We start from the raw sequence: 20,178 nt of genomic DNA, 5'->3' as shown, positions 1-20,178 counted from the left end.
TGTGTTATCAGAGGCCCTGGACTCCACTCTCACACACAGTAGCTATGTGATGCTGAGCAAGTTGCTGGACCTCTTTGTGCCTTAGTTTCCACATCTGTAAAACAAGAGCTGGTAGGAGGCTTAAATATGATACCACAGTTATGTGTCTGGTTAGTTAATATTGCTCTTTCCAGGGGCACGGAGCGAAAGGACATTGCCCAAGGGGGCCAAGGGTATAACGCAGTTACCGAGGGCTTTGGGGTCAGATCCCCGTGTTCTGTGCTGTTGGTATCTGTAGTTGGATGTTGGTGGGGAATCCCAGCACCAGCTCTGCCCCTGCCTATTGAATGGGAGGCCCCTGGGACCGGCTGGGAGGAAGGTTGTGGTGTGTGCGGCCCTGTGTGGAGGCAGCGGGTTGCAGGGTTGGCAGGAGAAAGGCAAGAGCATGACTCTGGTCCTACAGTGACTGGACAGCAGGTGCTGGGAGCCAGAGCCCTGTGACACCAGGGCGATCCCTCCCCTCCCTCCGCTGCAGTGTTGTCATCTCTCAGATGATGGGGCTGGGTTAGGTGAGTGGTGCCCCGAAAGCCAAACCCTCCTGGCAGACTTGTTTTAATTTAATCTGGCAGAACGGCTTTCAAAGAAGAAAAAGCCAGCACTTAAAAAGCGCACTTTTCATATTTTGTAGAAAAGGTTTTGTAAGATAATATAGATCTGGGGCTTCTCTTGACAGATCAAAAGATCTGACAGTGTGGGCCACGTCGCTGATCCATAGCAGCTGTTGATGAGGAGCAGGGTCCCCTTTAGTGGAGCCTGCCAGCTCTCTGGGTCTCTGAGGGGCTCCTTGCCTGCTCCTTTCATTTAACTTCTGTTGGGCCCTGTAAGGTTTTGACTGTGACCCCTAGAAAGGCTCCAGGTCTTTCCAGCTCTGACGTTCCGTGACCTTTGAATTTTGTGGCCCATGGTGACTGAGAAAAGACCTGATGCTCCATTAGGAGATGGGCTGGCAACAGGAAGAACTTTCTGATGGACAAGTGTGGAAGGAGAGGAAGAGTGGGTTGGAGGGAGCGGGGATCTTGGCCTGGGAAATCGGCGGTCTCATGCCGATTTGTGTGGTCTCACGCCGATTTGTGTGGTCTCACCCCACAGCACCTGTGGGGCTGGTAGGGACCTTTGAGACCATCAGCTCTGTCATTTTGCAGGTGAGGAAACAGGCTGGGATACAGGAGTGCCAGGCTCAGGCTTACAAGGCCGGTTAGCTCTACTCCTGCCCTCACTCACCCTTCCCTCTGCCTCAATTCAGCGCCAGCCCCAGAGCCTGCAGTCCTGGCTCTTTCCTCAACTGACTGCTGAGCTAGATGCTGGAGGGCCGTGGGCAGTGAGCAGGAAGGCTCGGCCTGCAGAGAGGAGAGTGGGGTTAAACACCAGCCGCTGCAGAAATGGCTGTGGCAGTGGGTGTCATGGCACAGGGTGGGGGCAGGTGCTGAGGCTTCTGGGATCTCAGCCCGGAAAACCCAACCAGCCCCACAGCTTCTGCCTGTGAGTCCCTGGTCCAGGCATGGGGTCAGGACCCCAGGAAGGGCGACACTGGTCCAGCCTCTGGAGACTCCCCCGTCTGGGAGAGCTCGGAGATCAGCATGGAAGATACGGTGCTGAAGAAAGTTCGGTGTGTAGGCAAGGTATGCCAACATCCTTTCGGGGGGCTGGAGTGGACCAGGAGGAGGGTTTGGGAAGGGAATGTGCATGTGTGCGTGCTAAGTCACTTCAGTTGTGTCTGACTCTGTGCGACCCTATAGACTGTAGCCCGCCATGCTCCTCTGTCCACGGGCTTGTCTAGGCAAGAATCCTGGAATGGGTAGCCATTTCCTCCTCTAGGGGAATCTTCCCAAGCCAGGGCTCAAAACTATGTCTCCTGCGGCTCTCAGATTGCAGGCAGATTCTTGACCACTTGTGCCACGTGGGAAGCGCCTGGGAATGGGGTGCATGCTTGCTGTGTGTGTGCTAAGTCACTTCAGTCATGTCTGACTCTGTGTGACCCTATGGACAGTAGCCCGTCAGGCTCCTCTGTCCATGGGATTCTCCAGGCAAGAATACTGGAGTGGGTTGTCATGTGCTCCTCCAGGGGATCTTCCCGACCCAGGGACTGAAACTATGTCTCCTGAGACTCTGGATTGCAGGCAGATTCTTTACTGCTGAGCCACCAGGGAAGCCCTGGGAAGGGGATAGTGAGTGGGAGAAGTAGGAATATATGGCAGGACCTATTGATTGGCAGATTGATCTATTACCTCTACAAATGTCTGATACCTGCTATATGCCAGGCTTTCAGGATACAACACACAGGACAGGTCCTTGCCCAAGGAACTCTCCTTGTGTGGGTGGAGCAGGGCAACCAGCTGGGAAGGAGGAATAATGGGTAACAGGGTCCTGAAACAGGGTCATCACATACAGTTAGAGACACTTCTGGTGGCAGAGTTGAGCCTTCAATGGGGAAGATGGTGACTGGGTAGGAGGAAAGACTGTCCGACTGTGAGAGATTAAGATACAAGAGAGACCCCCATAGTCGCAGAAAAGAGGGATGGGGGAATTCTTCCAAGAAGACCCTCAGCACTAGGGTTCTCTATTGCTGTCTTTCAGTCCCAGCTGAAGGGACTGCAGAGGGAGCTGGCCTGGGGGCTGCAGGGCCCCCTTGGGCTGCGTGGGGGGCCAGACAAATTGGTGTCTCTGTGACTTGGTCTTTGGTCTTGTTCGGCATTTCTGGGAAGCTGCAAGGTGATTTCTCAGAACTGAGATAGCTGCCGGCAGGCACATCTAGTGATGCCAGCTGTAAAGGGCAGGGCTGTGGGAGCAGGGCAGGGGAAGCTGGGGTGGGACTGAGTGCAGAGATGGCAGGGCTGAGCTGGGCCGAATGCTTGGGAGGGCTGGCAGCGCTGGTGATGGTGGCTAGGGGTGGGCTCAAGGGCTCCCAGAGAGGCCTCCTTCCTATATTGCCCTGAGCTCCAGCCAGTCGAGAGAGGGAGGGTTGGCAGGAGCGTCTGCCTGTGGACATCCCCAGCGGTGGCTGCAGGGCCGACTACATGTGGGACTCTGCCTCATTACAGTGTTGGCTAAACTGTCATTTGAGCCCTGGCAGGCTTGGGAGGGGATCTCCAAGGGCACTGTGGTTCTGGAAAGCGATGTAGGGTAGGGGCAGAATCCTTCCTTGCTCCACGGCTCTGCAGAAGGGCTTGGAGAGATGTGAGAAGGGCCCTGATTTTTTACCTTATCATGTCTTCATCAGAACAAAGACTCTTAACTCAGGCACCCGCCCCAGGAGGGACCAGGATGAGACATCTTGCTATAGTGTCCTTCCCTGACATCTTGGAGTCGCCGAGTAATAGAGTCCTCTGTGCAGAACACGACCTGCACATCCACACAAAGCAGCCCTTTCCCAGGTGAAGGGTGAATGTTTCCCTCTCGTTCTGGGGTTTCCTAGGTAGATGTCCTGAGGGGACTGTGGGCTGGAAGCCAGTACACCTGGCTGGACAGGTCCACCTGAGGGGAGAGGCTGGTCGTATAGACGCTGTGCTGGGATGGCACCGTGCGTGGTGCTGACACAGAGTGGTGAAGGCATGCTCTCGGGTGAGTCGGGGAGAGAGGCAGGGGATACATAACCGTTTTTACATGTGGCTCAGGGCATGCACCACATGCTGGTGTGTGTGCATAAGTCCTCAAGCAAGAGGACTTTCTTGCCAAGTTACTCAGTCCCAGAAAATGGTCTCAAAGTGCCTACTCTGGGTGGGGCCCTGTCCTCAGCATTCTGTGTGTTTGTGTGAGTTGAACTGTGTGTCGTGTGTGTGTGTGTGTGTGTGTGTGTGTGTGTGTGTGTGTGTATGTGTCTACAGAAGGGGGTGGGGCTGAGCCCTCTTTCCCTCCCCTGGAAGTCTCCAAAAAAATAGTGCGGGTGATTCACCAGCCCCACCCACCCTCGCTTGGTCCAGCTGTGGCCAGAGCTCAAAGAGGAAAGTTTCTGGGGGGACGGTGGAGGGGGGAGTTGAGACAATGAAGGCGCGGGGCAGATGTTGCTGGATTCCCCTGCAGGAAGCCCTGGGAATGCATTTGAAATCTGTACCCCTCGTCTTCCCCCCTGGCCCGGACCCCAAACTCTAGTCCCTGGGCTAAGGTGGTGGGGGGTTGGGAAGGGCTGGCAGGAGTGAGTAGGGGGGACAGTGTTTGGGAGAAGTAGGCATATGGAATGGTGGGAGGTGAAAACGGCCCTGGGAGGGGGAGCTGGGGAGGCGGAGGAGGAAGTGGGGAAATGCAAACCAAATGTTGGCCCAGGGCACAGTCAAGAAAAACAGACTCTCGCGGGAGCCTGGAGCGGGGCTCCTTTAGGAAGGGCAGGAAGGGCTGGGACAGATGTTTGGAGAAAAGAAAGAAGGGGGGGAAAAAAAGTAGGAAAACGTTGGAACAAAATTCACAGCCCCGAGGGCAGGGCCATTTTCCAGCCATCTCAGGCCTGGTTTCTCTTGAGTCAAGTGAGGTACAGGCTCAGAGCTCGCTGAATGAGCACCAGAGCCCGACCTAGCTAAGTGTGTGCAAGGGAATGTGTTCCCAGGGCAGGAGGGCATGTGTGTGTCCTTGGAGATGGGATGGGCCTGAAGAACCACAGTTCAGGCTGTGCCATCGCTTGTCTGTCTGTCCCTCCATCGGGATTCTGGGGGTAGGGATCTGTGGGGAGTAAAGCAGACTCCTGGCCAGTAGTGCTGGATCAAACCAGAAGGCGGGAGCAGCCCGGTAGCTCACAGGGCTTGGGTGTCTGGGATTGGGGGTACAGGAGAGGTTTGCGGGGGAGGGGCTGTCTCCGGTAGCTGTCCCTTTGCTCCGCCTTGTGCTTACCCCTTGCAAAGCAAAGGCTTCAGACCCTGCAAGCCACCAGTGGAGCTGGGAGGAGGGAGGAGACAAGAGGCTGGGACAAGGGGTGGAGTAGGGGGAGGAGGAGGAGGGAGGGTGAGTTGGAGGCAGGCAGGGCGAGCGATGCTGGCTGAGCCAGAGCCCAGGCCGCTGCGGACTCAGAGCTCCCTTCTGCCTGCTCTGTGCGGGCTGTGAGCTCAGGGGGACCATCCGCCAGCCCCAGCGTGGCCCCAGGGACAGCACTCAGCGAAGATGACGTGGATCTGTCTGTCCTGCATGCTCTGGGTAGGTGTGGTTGTGTCAGCTAGGAGGTCGAACCCGCCCCCCCCAACCCGTGGCCCCTTCAATCTTAGCCTGATGCTGAGAGCCTGGGGTGGGGGGAGTGCTGGCTGTGAAGGAGGGGGCCTTTCTGCCTCTGAGGGACCGAATTGAGTAGACTCTAAGCCTGAGTCCTTCCCCATTGATGGGGGCCCCTAGCCCCGGTTCTGCTGGTCAGTCCACCCCACCCCCTCGCCCCCCTGCCCTCTACCCCAGCTGAGTCCAGGAGCTGTGAGGCGAGGAAGCCATCACAAAGTTGGTTTCTTTTTGGAGCTTCTCCTGTCTCCATTCCCACTCCCACCTACCTCTCCCCTGCACTGGGTCGGGGGAGGGGGGCGAAATTCGGCACCCCTCAAGTTGCTCAGCCTTAGAGTTTGAGGAAGTTGCCATGGTAGGGGGCCTGGGGAACAAGGGGTATTAACCTAGAAAATGAAATCTGGAGAAGCCCGGCTGGAGGGAAGTTCTGCTTGGATTCCGTCACTTTTATCCCAATTTCAGCTTCTAACCATTGCCACCTCTTCCTCCACAGCCCTCCCACTCTTACCAAGAACCACCCCCTCCCACCCCCTAGTCCCGAGGAGGAAGACAGGCCTTGTCTTTCCCCTTTCTTGGCCCCAGATTCGGGAAGGTGTGTGTAGGGGCGAGTGCCTGAGGGGTGGGCAAGCAGGGTCTGGGGCCACACGGTGAGGGTTAAAAGTCTTGAGGCCTGTCAGAGGGAGAGAGGGGGCTGATGGCTGCTGGAGGGGAGGGGGCGGGGGCAGGAGACCCCTTCCTCAGAGGGGCTTGGCTGGGCTGTCAGGCTGGGTGAAGGCATGCAAGGGTCAGGAGGGCGAGGAAGTCTTCCCTGGCCGAGGTTAATGTTGGTCTCTGAGAGAGTGCCGGCTGGTTTGGGGGAGGGCACTTCAGTCCCAGGTACAGATGTGGTCTTCCCTGCCCTTTCCTGATGTGGTCTTCCCTGCCCTTTCCCTGTTCCAGCCGGCCCTGGAGAGGACCCTCCTGGGCTTAGGCAAGCCCAGGCTGAAAAACAGCGGCCGGCCATCAGACCTAGGAAGAGAGGGGAAGTGAGGAGCATTGGAATGAGGGCGCTTGGGTGGCGTGTGGGGCTCTCAGTAACAGACTGAAGGTGTCTGGAGTGTCCTGCATAGAGGGGTTTGCTGGGCTGCTGTCCACATCTGTATAATGGGAGCCATGGCCAAGTTCATCTCTCCAGGCCCTTCCGGCTCCCTGGGCCCAGCTCTGGAAGGCCTGTAGATGGTGCTGAGGATGGAGCCAGGCAGGGAGGGAGGCCTGTGGCGGGAAGGTTGGTGGTTAAACTTCCGGGGTGATGCTATTGTGGATGGAGACAAGGCCACGTCAGCGGAGGCTGTGGGAGAAGCGCCTCGTGGCTGTGAGCCTCAGTTTCCCTGGGCAGTAAAATGAGGGTGACAGAGGGGAGGTGCCAAGAGGTGAGCGTGAGTGCCTTGTCCGGTGACTCCTCTCCCCGAGAGCTGGGAGAGGGAACTGAGGACCAAGCGCTGGTGTGGATGCGGCATTTCTCTAAGGTCCTCCCCACTCCTTTTCCTGTCCTCTCTCCTGTGACTCCCTGCCCCCGTCCCTCTCCAGCTTCATGGGAAAACCCAGCGGGTGCCTTTCTGTGGTGGTGGAAGAGGCTGGTGGAGTGGACTGGGGAGGAGGATGTCTTTTCCCCATCCTGCCCTGGCCTGGATGCCCATCTCCAGGGTGGGCCCAAGTCTCGGGGGGCGGTGAGGACTGGCCCCGGGCCACAGTCCTGGTCCCATCTAACTTCTCATCCCGGATCCTCCCTTGCAGTTGTCCCAGCAACTTTCCTCCTTTTTGCATGGACCTCTGTGGGGCTGGGGTATAAGTTTGTAGCAGGGAGGGGTGGAATAGCTGGTGCAAATTATGGAGAGGAGACACAGAGGTCCTGGAGACCTTGACAAGGGGGCTGCTCCCATCTTGAGAGGCACCTGCTGGTGGGAAGTGGGTGGCCTTTGTCACCAGGCAGGTCTAGATTCCGATCCTTGTTCTATCATTTATCAGATGGGCAGCCTTGGCTATCACAGTTCCCTCCTTGAGCCTCAGTTTCCTGATCTGTAAAGTGGGGAGAAGAATACACACCTTGTTTGGCTGGGGTAAGGACAGAGTTGACATGCGTCAGAAAACCAGGTACCCAGCACATAGTAGCTGCTCAGTAAATGTGGGTCCCCTCACCCCACTCCACAAGACCCTTCTTGGCTCTTAGGATGCCCTGCATCCCAGGTCTGATGTGTGTTGGCGGGGGAAATCTCGCCAGGAATAGCTGCACACATTTCATCCACAAAGTCATCTGTCCATAGCACATAGTTTTAACAAGCTGTAGGAATGAAAATCACTATATTAGCTGAGGCGCATAGCTGTTTATCATGCTTAACTTGATTTTCTCATCAAATGCTCCCATCGTTTGCTATTACATATTCAAGTATGGTTTATTTAGAAAATAATTACATGCCTATTAATTGAGGTTTTTTTGGTGTTAGAGCTGCAGGCCCTGGGAGAGGGCTTATTAGGTGGGGCTGAGAGAGCCGCAAGGCACGACCAGGGGCCAAGTTCAGCGCTGGCCCTGTGCTGAGTGAGCCATGTGGCCTCTGGCTCATCAGTTGACTTTTCATCCTAAGTTTCTCATAGGAACTTGGATGCTGTCCTCTGAGGCTGCTTGCAGCTGCAGACAAAGAAGTGTTCTCTCTTCTGGAGCCCGTGTCCCTCCCAGCGCTAAGCACACATTTTTGTCAGAGGGTCCTCGTGAGCTCCTGGTTACCTGGCCTGCAGCTCTGCCCTGTGAACCCGACTCTGATCCCTCTGTCCCGAACTCGTTCTCTTTGGAGTTTCATTGGCCTGTAGGGTTGTGCCCACCGTGGGGCCTCCTGACTGTGGGTTTGGGAGCTAGGCTGGGTGGTGTGACACAGGGTCTGAAATAAAACAGGCCCCTTTGTAAAATTTTTCAACATGACATTTGAGGCCCAAAGTCAGGGAGCAATATGGTACTGTTTTTCTGTGATGCTCAGAGGAAGGATGGCAGGTCGGCCAATAGTGTGGTGCCTGGGTTTCATCCTGCCTTGTCACTTGGGAGCTCTGTGACCTTAGGCAGGTGGCTTCAAATCTCTGTTTCTCCATGGGTTTCCCCACCTGCCTATAGGGTTGTTAGATTTTAAAGGAGCCAATACATTTTAAAATAGTGTCTCTCCCCCAGTAAGGGCTCAAGAAATGTTAGCTCTCTTTTTACGATGGTGCAGTTCAAGGCCATACAAGGTCAGAGGCACAAGTAGGACCTGGCTCTTCCGCCTCCCCATCCAGGGCTTTCCATTCTGGGAATCTCCCGGGAAGGGCAGGTGGGGTGTGAGGACAGTGTGAAGGCCCAGAATATGCAGGCTTTCTCCTGCAGGCAGCATGCATAGTCAGAACACGGATTCTGGGGACAAATCCTGGCTCAGCCACTTACTAGCTGTGTGGTCCGGGCAGCCAAGTAGCCTCCCTGTGCCTTCCTTGTCTCCAGGTCCCTGACTTACACTATGGCATTTGACCCTCATTGTAATTCTGTGAGGTAGGAAGGGCAAGGATGGCTAGTTCCAGTTTCTGGCCAAGGCGAAGGGGACCCGCAGAGGGCAAGTGGCCTGCCCAGGGGCCCACGGTGGCTTCAGTGCTCCTGAAAAGTGGAAGGGTATGGGCTGGAGGTTTTGCACCTCTGGGTTGAGGGGTCGGTGGCCAGCAGCCCAGAGATGGGAAATGATGTTAGGGAAGCACCGTGATGCCATCCAAGCACCACCCACCCATATTCCCTCCACCTATCTCACCACTGATCATGGAGTGCCGACTTTCTTCAAGAAGCTGGCAGATACTGGACAAATGATTGCAGTAAGATGGATATTATCCAAGAGGGAATCTGTAAGGACATTTAAGGAGAGACCTTGCCTAGACTGAGGGAGAAGGAGGGACATATCAGGAAAGAGATGTTCTCCTCTGGGAGGTGAACTTTAAACTAGATCCAAAGATGAAGTTGAGACTGCAGAAATCCAAGCACAGGAAGTAAGCATAACTGAGGAAAGATAAGATGGGGTAAACTGGCCAGAAGATGGCCTTTGGGCAGAGGAGTCCTGACAATGTAACTGCCAGGGCTTCTCCAGGTAATACAGGCGGCAGCTGTGGACACACCCTCGGAAGTGGTGGTGCTGCTGTGGTTAGGGACTGGGGCCCCTATCTCAGACAGACATGAATCTGAATCTTCGGTCCATCCCGGCTTCCCTGGTGCCCCAGAGCACACTCCTCAGCCTCACTGTAGGATGTCGCGGTGAGGAATCAGTGAGGGAAGCCGTGCCAGGCCCTCGCCATCAGGCCAGGCCTGATGGGGTTTCAGCCCACCCACATCTCTGTGCCTGGTGTCTCAGATGGTAAAGAATCTGCCTGCAATGCAGGAGACCCAGGTTTGATCCCAGGGCTGGGAAGATCCCCTGGAGAAGGGAATGGCAACCCACTCTGGTATTTTTGCCTGGAGAATTCCATGGACAGAGAGGAGCCTAGAGGGCTGCCGTCCATGGGGTTGCAGAGTCAGACATGACTAACACTTTCACCTTCACTGTGCCCTCCCACTCCAGGAGCTGATTTTTTCATGTTAGAGCACAAAAAGGGACCTGGGGCTTAATGCTCAAAAATGTTGGGACATGGTTTATAAAGCAGCTAAGTGGGAAGAGAAAGAGGGGGGGCAGGCCGATGGTGAGTGATGGACCAGCTCAGGAAGCCCTGTCAGGGGCCGAAGGCCACCAGGCAGAATCCGGGCTGCCCAAGTGTTTGCGTGCTCCTCTGTCACACGGGGAGCTCAGTTACAGCCATTCTCTGCATCTTTCCTCCCTTGGAGACCCAGGGCTGCTTGGCCTAGGAGAGCTCGCTCCTCAGCTGGGTGAGGACCCCCTGAGCCTGTGTTCTGTCCCCTGAGGGCAGGACAGTGGCAGTGGGTGAAATCACTGCAGGGAACCGAGGTCAGGCAGCAGCTCCATTCGATTTGCCCCTTCTGACTTGTTTTGGGCTCACATTGTTCTGGACACAGTGGACACGGAGCAGAAGCACATGCAGATGTGTGTGCCTGTGGGCAAGTCCAGGGCACACCCAGGCGTGACAACACAAATCAAGAGTCCACATCTAGTGAGTGCTTACTATGTGTCAGGTGCTGTTCCGGTGGCTTTTCAAGCATTGTCACAATCTATAGATGGTTGCTACGATTAGCCCACTTAACAGATTAGTAAAGTGAGGCACACGGGTTAATTAACTTGCCAGGGGTCACCTTGCTAACAAGTCAGATTGCACAGGGTGCTGTGACAGATTGCACAGGGGTGCCAAGCATGAGTGACTGAGGAAAGGAAGGGGTGCTGGGTGGCGCTTCGCCCGAATCGAATCATGAGGAAATGACCAGACACATCCAGATACCGAGGGCCATTCTTCAAAAAAGTCCGCGTCATCAAAGAGAAATCATAAGGTGGAGTCATGTGTCCACATGAAAGAAGAGGAAGGAAACCCAGCAACTAAACGTAATACAAGATCCTGCTTGGATCCTGAGTCCAAAATAAAAACAAAGGCAAAGACCCAGGTCAAATGGGTATTATTGTGGCAAAAGGGGAAATCAGAATATATTACTGAATGTTAGATAATGCTATTGTCTCGAGGTCGAATTTCCTAAGGGTGGTCATTATATTGGATTGAGGTAGGGGACAGAGACAGAGGGTGGATAGAAGTGGCAAAATGCTCATAAGCAGTGAGTTGGGGCCAAGGGCATATGCATGTCCATCTTTTCCAGAGCTTTTAAACTTTCCACAATGAAAAAAGAAAAGTAGTATGGAGAGATTGATTTTGAAAGGGATGGTGGGGACGTTATTTGGGAAGATTTCCCTTCGGGGATGAGGTTTGAATGAAGCTTTCAAGGATGCCTAGAAGCCTGACATGCTGAGAGGCAGGAAGGACATTCTGGGAAGAGGGAACGGCAGAACCAGGGCTCAGGTATGGATCCAAGGCAGGGAGTCAGGGAATGGGGCATGGGATTGAGATGGCTGGGTGGGCCGGGGGTATGGACCAAGGCTGCTCCCTGCTGATTGGAGGGAGTGCACGTTTTATGGTGGATGCTTGGGAAGGCATGGAAGCCTTTTGGAGTGAGTGGGGGTGACCCCAGAAAGCTGTGTACCTTAGAGGCTGTGCAGGGAGGAGGGAGACCAGGAGGCTGTTGCCACAGGCAACAGTGCCCAGGCAAAAAAGTGACAGGGCCTCTAATAGGGCAAAGGCAATGGAATGAAAAAGCACAGGAGGGCCAAGAGAATATTTAGGAAGCAAAATTTACAGAGTCTGGCAGCTGGTTGGATTGGAGGGTGGAGGGCTGGGAGGTGTTGAGAGTGACTCAGAGTTTTCCACCCGGAGTGACCAAGAACACGATCAGCCCATTAGCTGGCTAGGGGCTGGGGGGTGATGGTGATGGTCAAGAGGAACTTTGCTGGGGTGGTGTGTATGTGAAGGTGAGGTGGGGCTGGAGGGAGCTTGCATTTGCGGTGCTGGGGCGGGGGAGTGTCCCAGACTCCAGCCTGTAGCTCCACTGGGAGTCCCAGTCTTCCTCATAGAAATAAGCGCTGATGCCAACCAGGTCCTGGTGTCCAGCCCACGGTGATGAGACATGGAAGGGTGGATTGCTGGGAGAGGACTGAATGGCACTCCAGGTCTGTCCGGGGCCTGCTTTATAGCGATTTTCTTTCCCAAGGCTCGCTGGCTTGCCGACTTCTGTCCTCTGGCCTCTTCGTCCACAGCTCCTAGTGTGGGGCCCAGGGAGCCCAGTGGGGCAGGGCTGGGGATGTTTCGGGGAAGGAGCTCATGAGCTGAGGACCTCTAGGGTTATCAGTCCCCTTTCATCACCACCCCCACTCCACTGCGCTCTGCCCCACGGGGCAGGGAGGAGCCAGTAAACAGCCATTCCCACCCCAAGGCCAAGAACTCCCGCCAAGGCTGCCCAAGCCAGACGTGCCACACCCCTCTGGCAGGCAGCTTGGCTGAACGGAGTGGGGACGGGGGCAGGGAGAGATTCCCCCAGAGGGCCAGAAAAGCCCTCTGATGCTGGCTGGGCTTGTTGCCGCGCTAGGGCTCTAGGCTTGGAGGGTGGGGAAGAATGACTTCAGCTGGGACCCCTTCCCTTTTCTGAGTTCTGGCTCTCAAGGGAGGTGGACTGGGGACAGACGAGGCAGCTTCTGCCGTGGCCGGGCCTTTTCTGCCCTGAATTTTCCCTAGGTCCGTTAGGAGCTAATCCGGCAAGGGAGGGGCTGGTGTGCTTTGTGAGGCTGTCTGCCACTTGTCAGGGAAAATGATGCTCATTGTCATAACAAGCTGTTACCCTTGAGCTTGGTGCTTTATGGGCTCCGTTCTCACCCTCTGCCTGTACCTGCAGAGTAACCGTGGGCGGGGCAGGGGAGGTGCCAGAACCTCGTTTATCTTCTTCCTCTGGATTTTGAAGTATGATTGTTTGGAAGTTCTTTTCCTCGTGTCTAATCATGAGTTCTGGCACCTTCTACCCACTGGGGTTTTGTTTTGCCTTTAGAAACTTCACAGCCATGACAGCTCCTTCAGATATTTGAAGATATTCCACCCTACACTTCCTCCTCCGTCATCCCAAGAAATCTTCAGACCTCTGTGGATGACTCTTAACAAGATTACCAGACATCCCAGTGTATATAGCCAGGGATACTGGCAGAGTCAAGGTTATGACCTGGGGTCACTTTCCTGGGCATGGCCCAGCTGGTCTCCTCACTCCCACTGGGGTTGCCCAGCCCCTCTCAGAGGGGTGATGCCCCATTAGACAGCTCTCTCTCTGTAAATGTCAGCAAGTCCCACCCTATAGATCCCACAAGCTGGCCCATTGTTTCCCGAATACTGTGTACACCCAGGCTGTCTTGTCCAAACCCCTCACTTCCATCTGGGGACTATGAGGCCTGGAGAAGGCCACTGATGGTCCCAAGACTGCAAGTCTAGAAAGCTGGTCTCTAGACTCCCATCCCAGAGATCCCAGAGATCCTTCAGCCAGAGAACCAAGATGGGGTGGATATAGGGGACGGACCATCACCCAGGGCAGCTGGGTGTGCCGGACCATCACCCAGGGCAGCTCAAAGATGCCGTGAGCAAGGCTGGAGAGAGTGTTTTCTGAACCTCATTTCTGTTCTCCAAGCCCGTGGGGCGAGGAGATTTTGTAAACCAGACTTTATGGAGGTGGCCAAGCAGGGCAAGCAAGCCCAGGACCCAGGCGAGAAGCCTGGGTGTCTGTTGGTCAGCCTGGAAGGCCAGCTTGTTCCTCTTCTGTTTACTGGGCAGATTCCACTGCCCTGACTTTGCTTTAGCGGGGAGGCCTCTTTCCCTGGGCTTTAGGGGAAGGGCTAGATCTGGGGTCGTAGGCAGATAAGGCTGGGAGACAAGCTGGTATGGGGAGTTTTGCTGACTTAGTGGGGTGGGAGAGGCAGGCTTCCGGGGGCAGAGTAGGCTTGAGATGATTGGGCTTTAGGGCTTCCTGCATGCCCCTTCAGACATGCCTTAAATTGAACCCCAAATCCCTTCCCTGCTTCTCCTCCCATCTAAGCCTTGGCTGCTGCAGTTGACAAGGCACTGGGTCCCCTCCCTGGAATGTCAGTGACAGAGATCATTTGGAAGGTCGCCAGCAGGGGGCTGAGATGGGAAAACACGGGAGGTGAGGCCTCAGAATGAGAGGACTCACCTGCCCCTCCTGCTGTGGGAGAAGGGGTACGGGTCAAGTCCAGAGCCGGGCCGTGCCCTGCCCCCACTCTCAGTGCACCCCCCCACCCCCACCCTCAGATGAAGCTCCCAGAGTAAAGTGTCTGGAATATCCGAACCTGGCTCCTGCTGCCTGGTCCAGCCAACAGGGGGCACGGCTGGGCCCCGGCACCTGCTGGCTCCTCTACCCTCTGCTCTCTTTGTCTTGGCTCTGGGCTTTATCTCTGCTGCCTTCTGCCTCCCCACCATCTCAACATATAGTCTGTCTGTCTCTTTGAATTTTGAGACAATCTAAAACTTCAGAAAAGTGTCAGATACAGTGCAGAGAGCCTTCCCCCCTGCCCCCGAACTATTTGAGAGTAGCTGACCCATTGCCATGCCCTCTCTGAATACGGCCCTGTTCTCCTACAAGGCCTTTTCCTACCTAACCCAGCACAGCCATCCGAGTCAGAAAATCGACATTGATGAGTGACTACCTTCTCATCCTCGGGCTCCGCTGAAGATCGGCCGGGTGTCCTCCTGATGTCCTTTAGGGGAGTGGAAAGAATCGAGTTCAGAATCAGTGGCGGCATTTGGTTGTCAGGTCTCTTTAGTCACCTTCAGTCTGGAAGTCTCCTTCGCCTTTCCTTGACTTTCGTGACCTTGTCACTTTGGAAGATTATAAACCACTTCATTGGTAGACTGTCCCTCCGTTGGGGTTGGTCCGACGCTTCCTCCTGATTAGATTCAGCTTGTGTGTCTTTGGCAGCAGTATCGCAGAAGTGATGTTCTGTTCTCCCTCCATCCCCTCCCTAGCGCACGATCTCCGCTTGTCCCGTTACCGGTGACGTTGCCTTTGATCACTTGATTAAAGCGGAGCCTGCGAGGCAGAGTTCCTTTTTTCCCTTTTGTAATTTATAAGCATGATGTGGGGAGGTGCTCTGAGCCTCGCAGATGCTCTGTTCCTCACCAGCCTTTCAGTGTTTTCACTTATTTCACACATCAGTATGGACTGTCATTACTGTCAGCATGTATTTTGATGAATCGTTACTATCACGATGTATTTTGATGCTCACATCTTCCCAGATCTGAGGAGCCCCTTCAGGCTGGCTCCTGTGTCATTTTTGTCTGTCTGTTTCCCTTTGAGTCTCTGGTTCCCTTTATGGTCTCTCTGTGTTTCCACCTAATCTCTCTCATTCTCTGTATCTGCTTGCTTGTGCTGCCTTTGTTTCTGCCTTTATCTTGATCCTTTTTTTTCCTTCTCTGTCTGATTGTTGCTTTTCTCTTTGTCTCTGTCTCTGTTTGTATTTTCTTCTTTTGTTTCCGTCTCTCTCTCTCCCTCTGCCTCTCTCTGTCTTTCTGCCTCTTTCCCTGCTGGCTTTCTGTCTCTCCTTTCACCTGTTTTTCCGTGTCTCTCGTGGCTCCATCTCCTTTACCCAGGACTCAGCACTACTGGGCTCTCAGCTGCGAGCCCTGGACATGCTGGGTTTGTATTCCAACCTACAGGCATTGCATACACTTATGTATGTCTATTTGCTATCAAAACTTTCTGGGACAGTCCCCTGAGCACCTGGAGCTGGGAGGCTCAGACTGGGGTGCTAGGAGGGGGACTTGGAGAAAAAGAACCTTCTCCCTGGAACTGTGGGGTGTGTAGTTGCATCTGTGTGTGTCCATGCGTGTGCCGGGGGCTTTGGAAAGCTCTGTGGCTGGGGAGGCGGTGGGGCAGCATCAGCGTCTGTGCTCTGCTGGCCCCTGCTGCCTGAGCTGGGGAATGAATCCAGTCAGACACCAGGGGGAGGTGCCTGGGAGAGGAACGGCGTCTGCACTCAGGGCATGATTTCCTGGGGTGTCCTCGGAACAGCCTGTGCCTGGGCTGGGGGTTGCGGGTGGGAGGAGGGAGGGGGGTCTTAAGCAGTGTGGATGACTTTGTGACTTACAGTGTGTTTACATCTGTGGTCACAAGGGGGTGTGGAGCCCAACTTCACACTGTCTGGAGGGGGCAACTGAGGCCCCTGTTAGTGGTAGGGTGGCGGCTGGCCCAGAGCTCACAGAAAGCCAGACACAGAGAAGGCTTGGACTGCCAGCCTGTCTCTCATCCGATGTGTGTGGTGGTGTCATTTTAAAAAGGATATTTAGGGACTTCTCTGGTGGTCCAGGGGTTAAGACTCCACACTTCCAGTGCAGGGGTGGAGGTTCAGTCCCTGGTCAGGGAACTAAGATCCTACATGCTGCATGCAGCTAAAAAAATTTTTAATAAGGATATTTAACCTACTGATATTTTCATCATGTAAAGGAGAGGAAATAGAAGTAAAGATGGAAGACGACTTCTGGGCTGAGGCAGGGAGTAATAATGAGGATTCGAGAGAGAACTGAGGGGCAGTGCACTCACAGGGGTGAGACGTTGAGGGCCGTCCGCAGTGGGATGAGCAAGCTAGCTGCACGCACACAGGGAGTACTGCGCAGCAGCGAAAAGGAGGGAGCTGCTGTTCTGTGTGACCGCAGGGATGAATCTCGCAGATTCTTGCGGAGTCAGGAAAGCAGGCAGAGGAGTATATACTGTGTCATTCCATTCATATGAAGCTTAAAAACCTGGCAGAATGGATCTTTGGTGACAGAAGTCAACAGTGTTTACCTTGGGGTGATAGTGACTGAGATGGTCACCAGGGAGCCTCCAGGGGTGTGAATCCAGGGGGCATACATGTGTCAAATTGTATTGAGCAGTACGTTTTAAATCAGTGCACTTTGCTAATACAGAAAAAGTGATTAAGAAACCATGGAGGAGCCTGTGGTGCCTGGATGCTGGGGTTTTTGGTTGTCTGAGCCCCACCGCCGTCTGGGAGTCTGGGTCACACCCATAGCTTTCTCTTTCCATGGGCGCCTCCTTCCAGAAATGGGCTCAGGCCCTTCACCGCTGAAGGGGCTCTCACTTCTCCTTCTCCCAGTGCTGGCCTGCTTCTCCCTTGGTCTCCCGGCTCTTTCCCCAGAAGCCCAGCCTGACCTCTGTGCCTCTCCTCCCACAGCCAGAGGACCTGGAGGCCCCCAAGACTCACCACTTCAAGGTGAAGACCTTCAAGAAGGTGAAGCCCTGTGGGATCTGCCGGCAGGTCATCACCCGGGAGGGCTGCACCTGCAAAGGTGAGGGGCTGGCGGGGCCATGGTGGGGGGGAGCGTGTCTTCGCGGAAACGAGAGGCTTGGGGTCCTGGTGGGGCTGGGCTGTCCTTGGGGTTCCAAGTGGGTGCCTGGTTCTCATTTGGGAGGAGAGGCTGAGCACACGGATGGCGAGCATGTAGGTGTGTGGGAATGGCACATCGCAGGTGATGGATGGCATGGAAATAGCATGTAGTTTGTGTGTGGATGACATGAAGAAGGTATGTGGGTGGCCTACAGATGGCATGTGAATGGCATGGGGAAGGCATTTGGATAGTATGTGGTGGCAGGTGGATGGTGTGTGGTTGGTGTGTGGGTGGTGTGTGGAGGGTGTGTGAAGGGGTGTGGTTGGCCTGTGGATGTCATGTGGTTGGTGTGTGGCTGGTGTGTGCAGGGCGTGTGGAAGGTGTTTGGGGGCGTGTGCCTGGCACTGGGAGTACTGCAAAGATGCCAAGCCACAGTCCTTCCCTTGTGGCAACTGAGGGGAGAGTCTAAGAGGCCCCTGGTTGGCCTCGGCAGAGGGCCTGCTGGCTGGCAGGCTTTTGCAGTCGTTTTCACGTGTTCCTGGAACGGCCGGGGCTCGGCTGTCACTGCCGCCAGAGGAGTCCGTGTCTTGTCTCAGATCACACGGTGAAATCAGCAGGAGGCCCCTGTGCCCAGACTCGGTGACCGACACCATCACCCCCATACTTGCCACCGGCTGCCTCCCTCTGTCGTCTCCCATCAATCGCCAGCGCCTCTCCCTGCTCCCATACAGCTTGAGTCCCTGAGCTTCTCATCTTAGGTGACTTCTCTCACCTGGGCCTCTGCCTCTCGCATCCTGACCCACCCTCTCAGCCCACCTCCATGCCAGCTTCCCTGGGACTCTGCGTCAGTTCCCTGGGTTTCACCTCGGGAGCCCCCACACCCTCAAAGCAAAGCGCAGACACCTTCCTGCAGCCGTGCAGTCTGGTGGACTCACCCCTTGCCAGCTCTCTGACCCACGTCTCCCCTGCCCCCAAGTGCGCAGTGAAACCAGCTGCACCTCTCGTACTTCCCGAGTACACCAAGTATGTCAAACTCGCCAAAGCGCCAGGCTCTTTCTTTCCTGGAGCCTTTACTCACGTGCCTCTTTCTACCCGGCTCTCCCCCTCCCTTCCCTCCATGCCCGTGTCCCAGTGGGGCTGGGAAGATGGGTGTCAGACCCTAGGGAACAGTGATGAAAACAATAGTGAAGCACACAGACACGTGATCTCATGCAGGGCTCATGGCATCTGGGAGGTGGTGGTGTCATCTCTGTTCTACAGCCGAAGAAACCGAGGCTCCAGGTAGTCAAGTCTCTTGCCCAGACACGCAGCTGGCTGGGTTGGAGTGGTGTTTCCAGCGTGTGTGCTCTCTGGGCAAGGAAGGCTTCCTAGATGAGGAGTTTCTGCTGGTGTTGAAGTCGGAGTGGGTGGATGGAAGTGTGTGAGTGTGTGCATGCATTTGGGGGGCATTCCAGGCAAGCCTGATACAGGCCAAGGGCAGAGTTTTAGGATCCTTAACTGCAGGATTGGGACACCCAGACTGTCTTTAGGGGGCCAGCAGGAACATGTGTAATAACAAAATTAGCCGCATGGTGGCACCCTCCTTCCAAGTAGCCTGGCTGGGATGTGTTTAGTCGCTTGGTAGTGTCCGACTCTTTGCAACCCCATGGACTATAGCCCACCAGGCTCCTCTGTCCATGGAATTCTCCAGGCAAGAATACTGGAGTGGGTTGCCATGCCCTCCTCCAGGGGATCTTCCCAACCCAGGGATCGAACCCAGGTCTCCCGCGTTGCAGGTGGATTCTTTACCTTCTGAGGATGGATAGTGCTTAAGAGTCAGAACTGGGAGAAGTCCATCACCAGCTCCCGGAGCTTACTCAGACTCACGTCCTTTGAGTCGGTGATGCCATCCAAACATTGCATCCTCTGTCGTCCCCTTCGATGCTGGGAAAGATTGAAGATGGGAGGAGAAGGGGACAACAGAGGATGCGATGGTTGGATGGCATCATTGACTCTATGGACATGAGTTTGAGTAAGCTCCGGGAGCTGGTGATGGACAGGGAAGCCTGGGGTGCTGCAGTCCACAGGGTTGCAGAGTTGGACATGACTGAGCGACTGAACTGAACTGGGAGAAGTCAAGGAGGTATTGTCTCAGGTGGGGTCTTGCATGTTGCTTGCATCATAGCCCCCACCTCATCCTGTCTCTTGAACCTGCCCCTGTTAACCGCTGGCCCACCCTCAGTTCCTTCCTTCCTTTCCCAGTGCTTCTTCCCTTCACCCCAGTGACACACAACACTGCTCTGATAGGAGGTGGCACAGGGCTGGGAGCAGAAGGAAGACCCGACAGACTCGCCGGGTGACCTTGGGCACTCCGGCTGCACGTTCTGTGATAGTCTGTGGCTGCACGGTCTGTGATAGTCTGTGGTCTTAGGTTCCCAGGATGACATGGCTAGAGGGCCTGGGTGGAGGAGGGGCTTTGACCCCATGTAAATGGAAGGCTCCCACGGTGTGCAAAGATGTCCTGGGTCTCATCTGGTTTGGAGCCTGGCCCTGCCAGTGTGAACCAGACTGGAGGGCGGGTGGCCAAGAGGGCTGCCAGGCTGGTTTGGCACCTCTGAGTGAATGAGTGGCGAGAAGGAAGAAGCCGGGGCCACTCTCCAGAGGCACCAGCAGGTGTCAGAACTGGACCACGAAAGGCCCAGGGGCCTCCAGCCCTGCAAGAGAAGACAGAAGACTCCTCGCTCTTCAGGCCACATGTGCACCCCCGGTGAGACAGGTGAGGTCACCAGGTTTGAGGGCCGGGTTGGGGCCACTGGGCTTAATGGCAGGAGATGCAGAAGTGGACTGACTCCCTGTGGTTTGGAACCAGGAGGTCATGGTGGCGCGAGACCTGCTTATTCATCCCTTTCTCCCTCCCTCCCTCCACCCACCCACCCATTTATCCCTCCACCCACCCACCCATTTATCCACCCACCCACCCATTTATCCACCCACCCACCCATTTATCCATCCACCCACCCACCCATTTATCCACCCACCCACCCATTTATCCATCCACCCACCCATCCATCCAGGGTCACCAGAAAT

The 20,178-nt window shown here is 55.3% G+C and overlaps 1 protein-coding gene across 2 annotated transcripts in view; it reads left to right on the top strand.

The window, feature by feature from the left end:
* Positions 1-1,541: 1,541 nt before the first annotated feature.
* Positions 1,542-20,178, top strand: part of TNS1 (tensin 1) — a 214,268-nt gene continuing 195,631 nt past the window's right edge. Inside the window, exons 1-2 of one of the 2 annotated variants that reach the window (XM_052655179.1) lie at positions 1,542-1,658; positions 16,959-17,073. In XM_052655179.1, the coding sequence (XP_052511139.1) occupies positions 1,617-1,658; positions 16,959-17,073 (157 nt within the window). In that variant the 5' untranslated portion in view covers positions 1,542-1,616. The remainder of the gene's footprint in view (positions 1,659-16,958; positions 17,074-20,178) is intronic. The other variant, XM_052655187.1, reaches the window with a different exon arrangement.

Source organism: Budorcas taxicolor, chromosome 2 (genome assembly GCF_023091745.1).
Source record: "Budorcas taxicolor isolate Tak-1 chromosome 2, Takin1.1, whole genome shotgun sequence".
Lineage (NCBI taxonomy): Eukaryota > Metazoa > Chordata > Mammalia > Artiodactyla > Bovidae > Budorcas > Budorcas taxicolor.
Note: the sequence above shows the minus strand (reverse complement) of the source record. Positions and strands in the feature narration are given on the sequence as shown.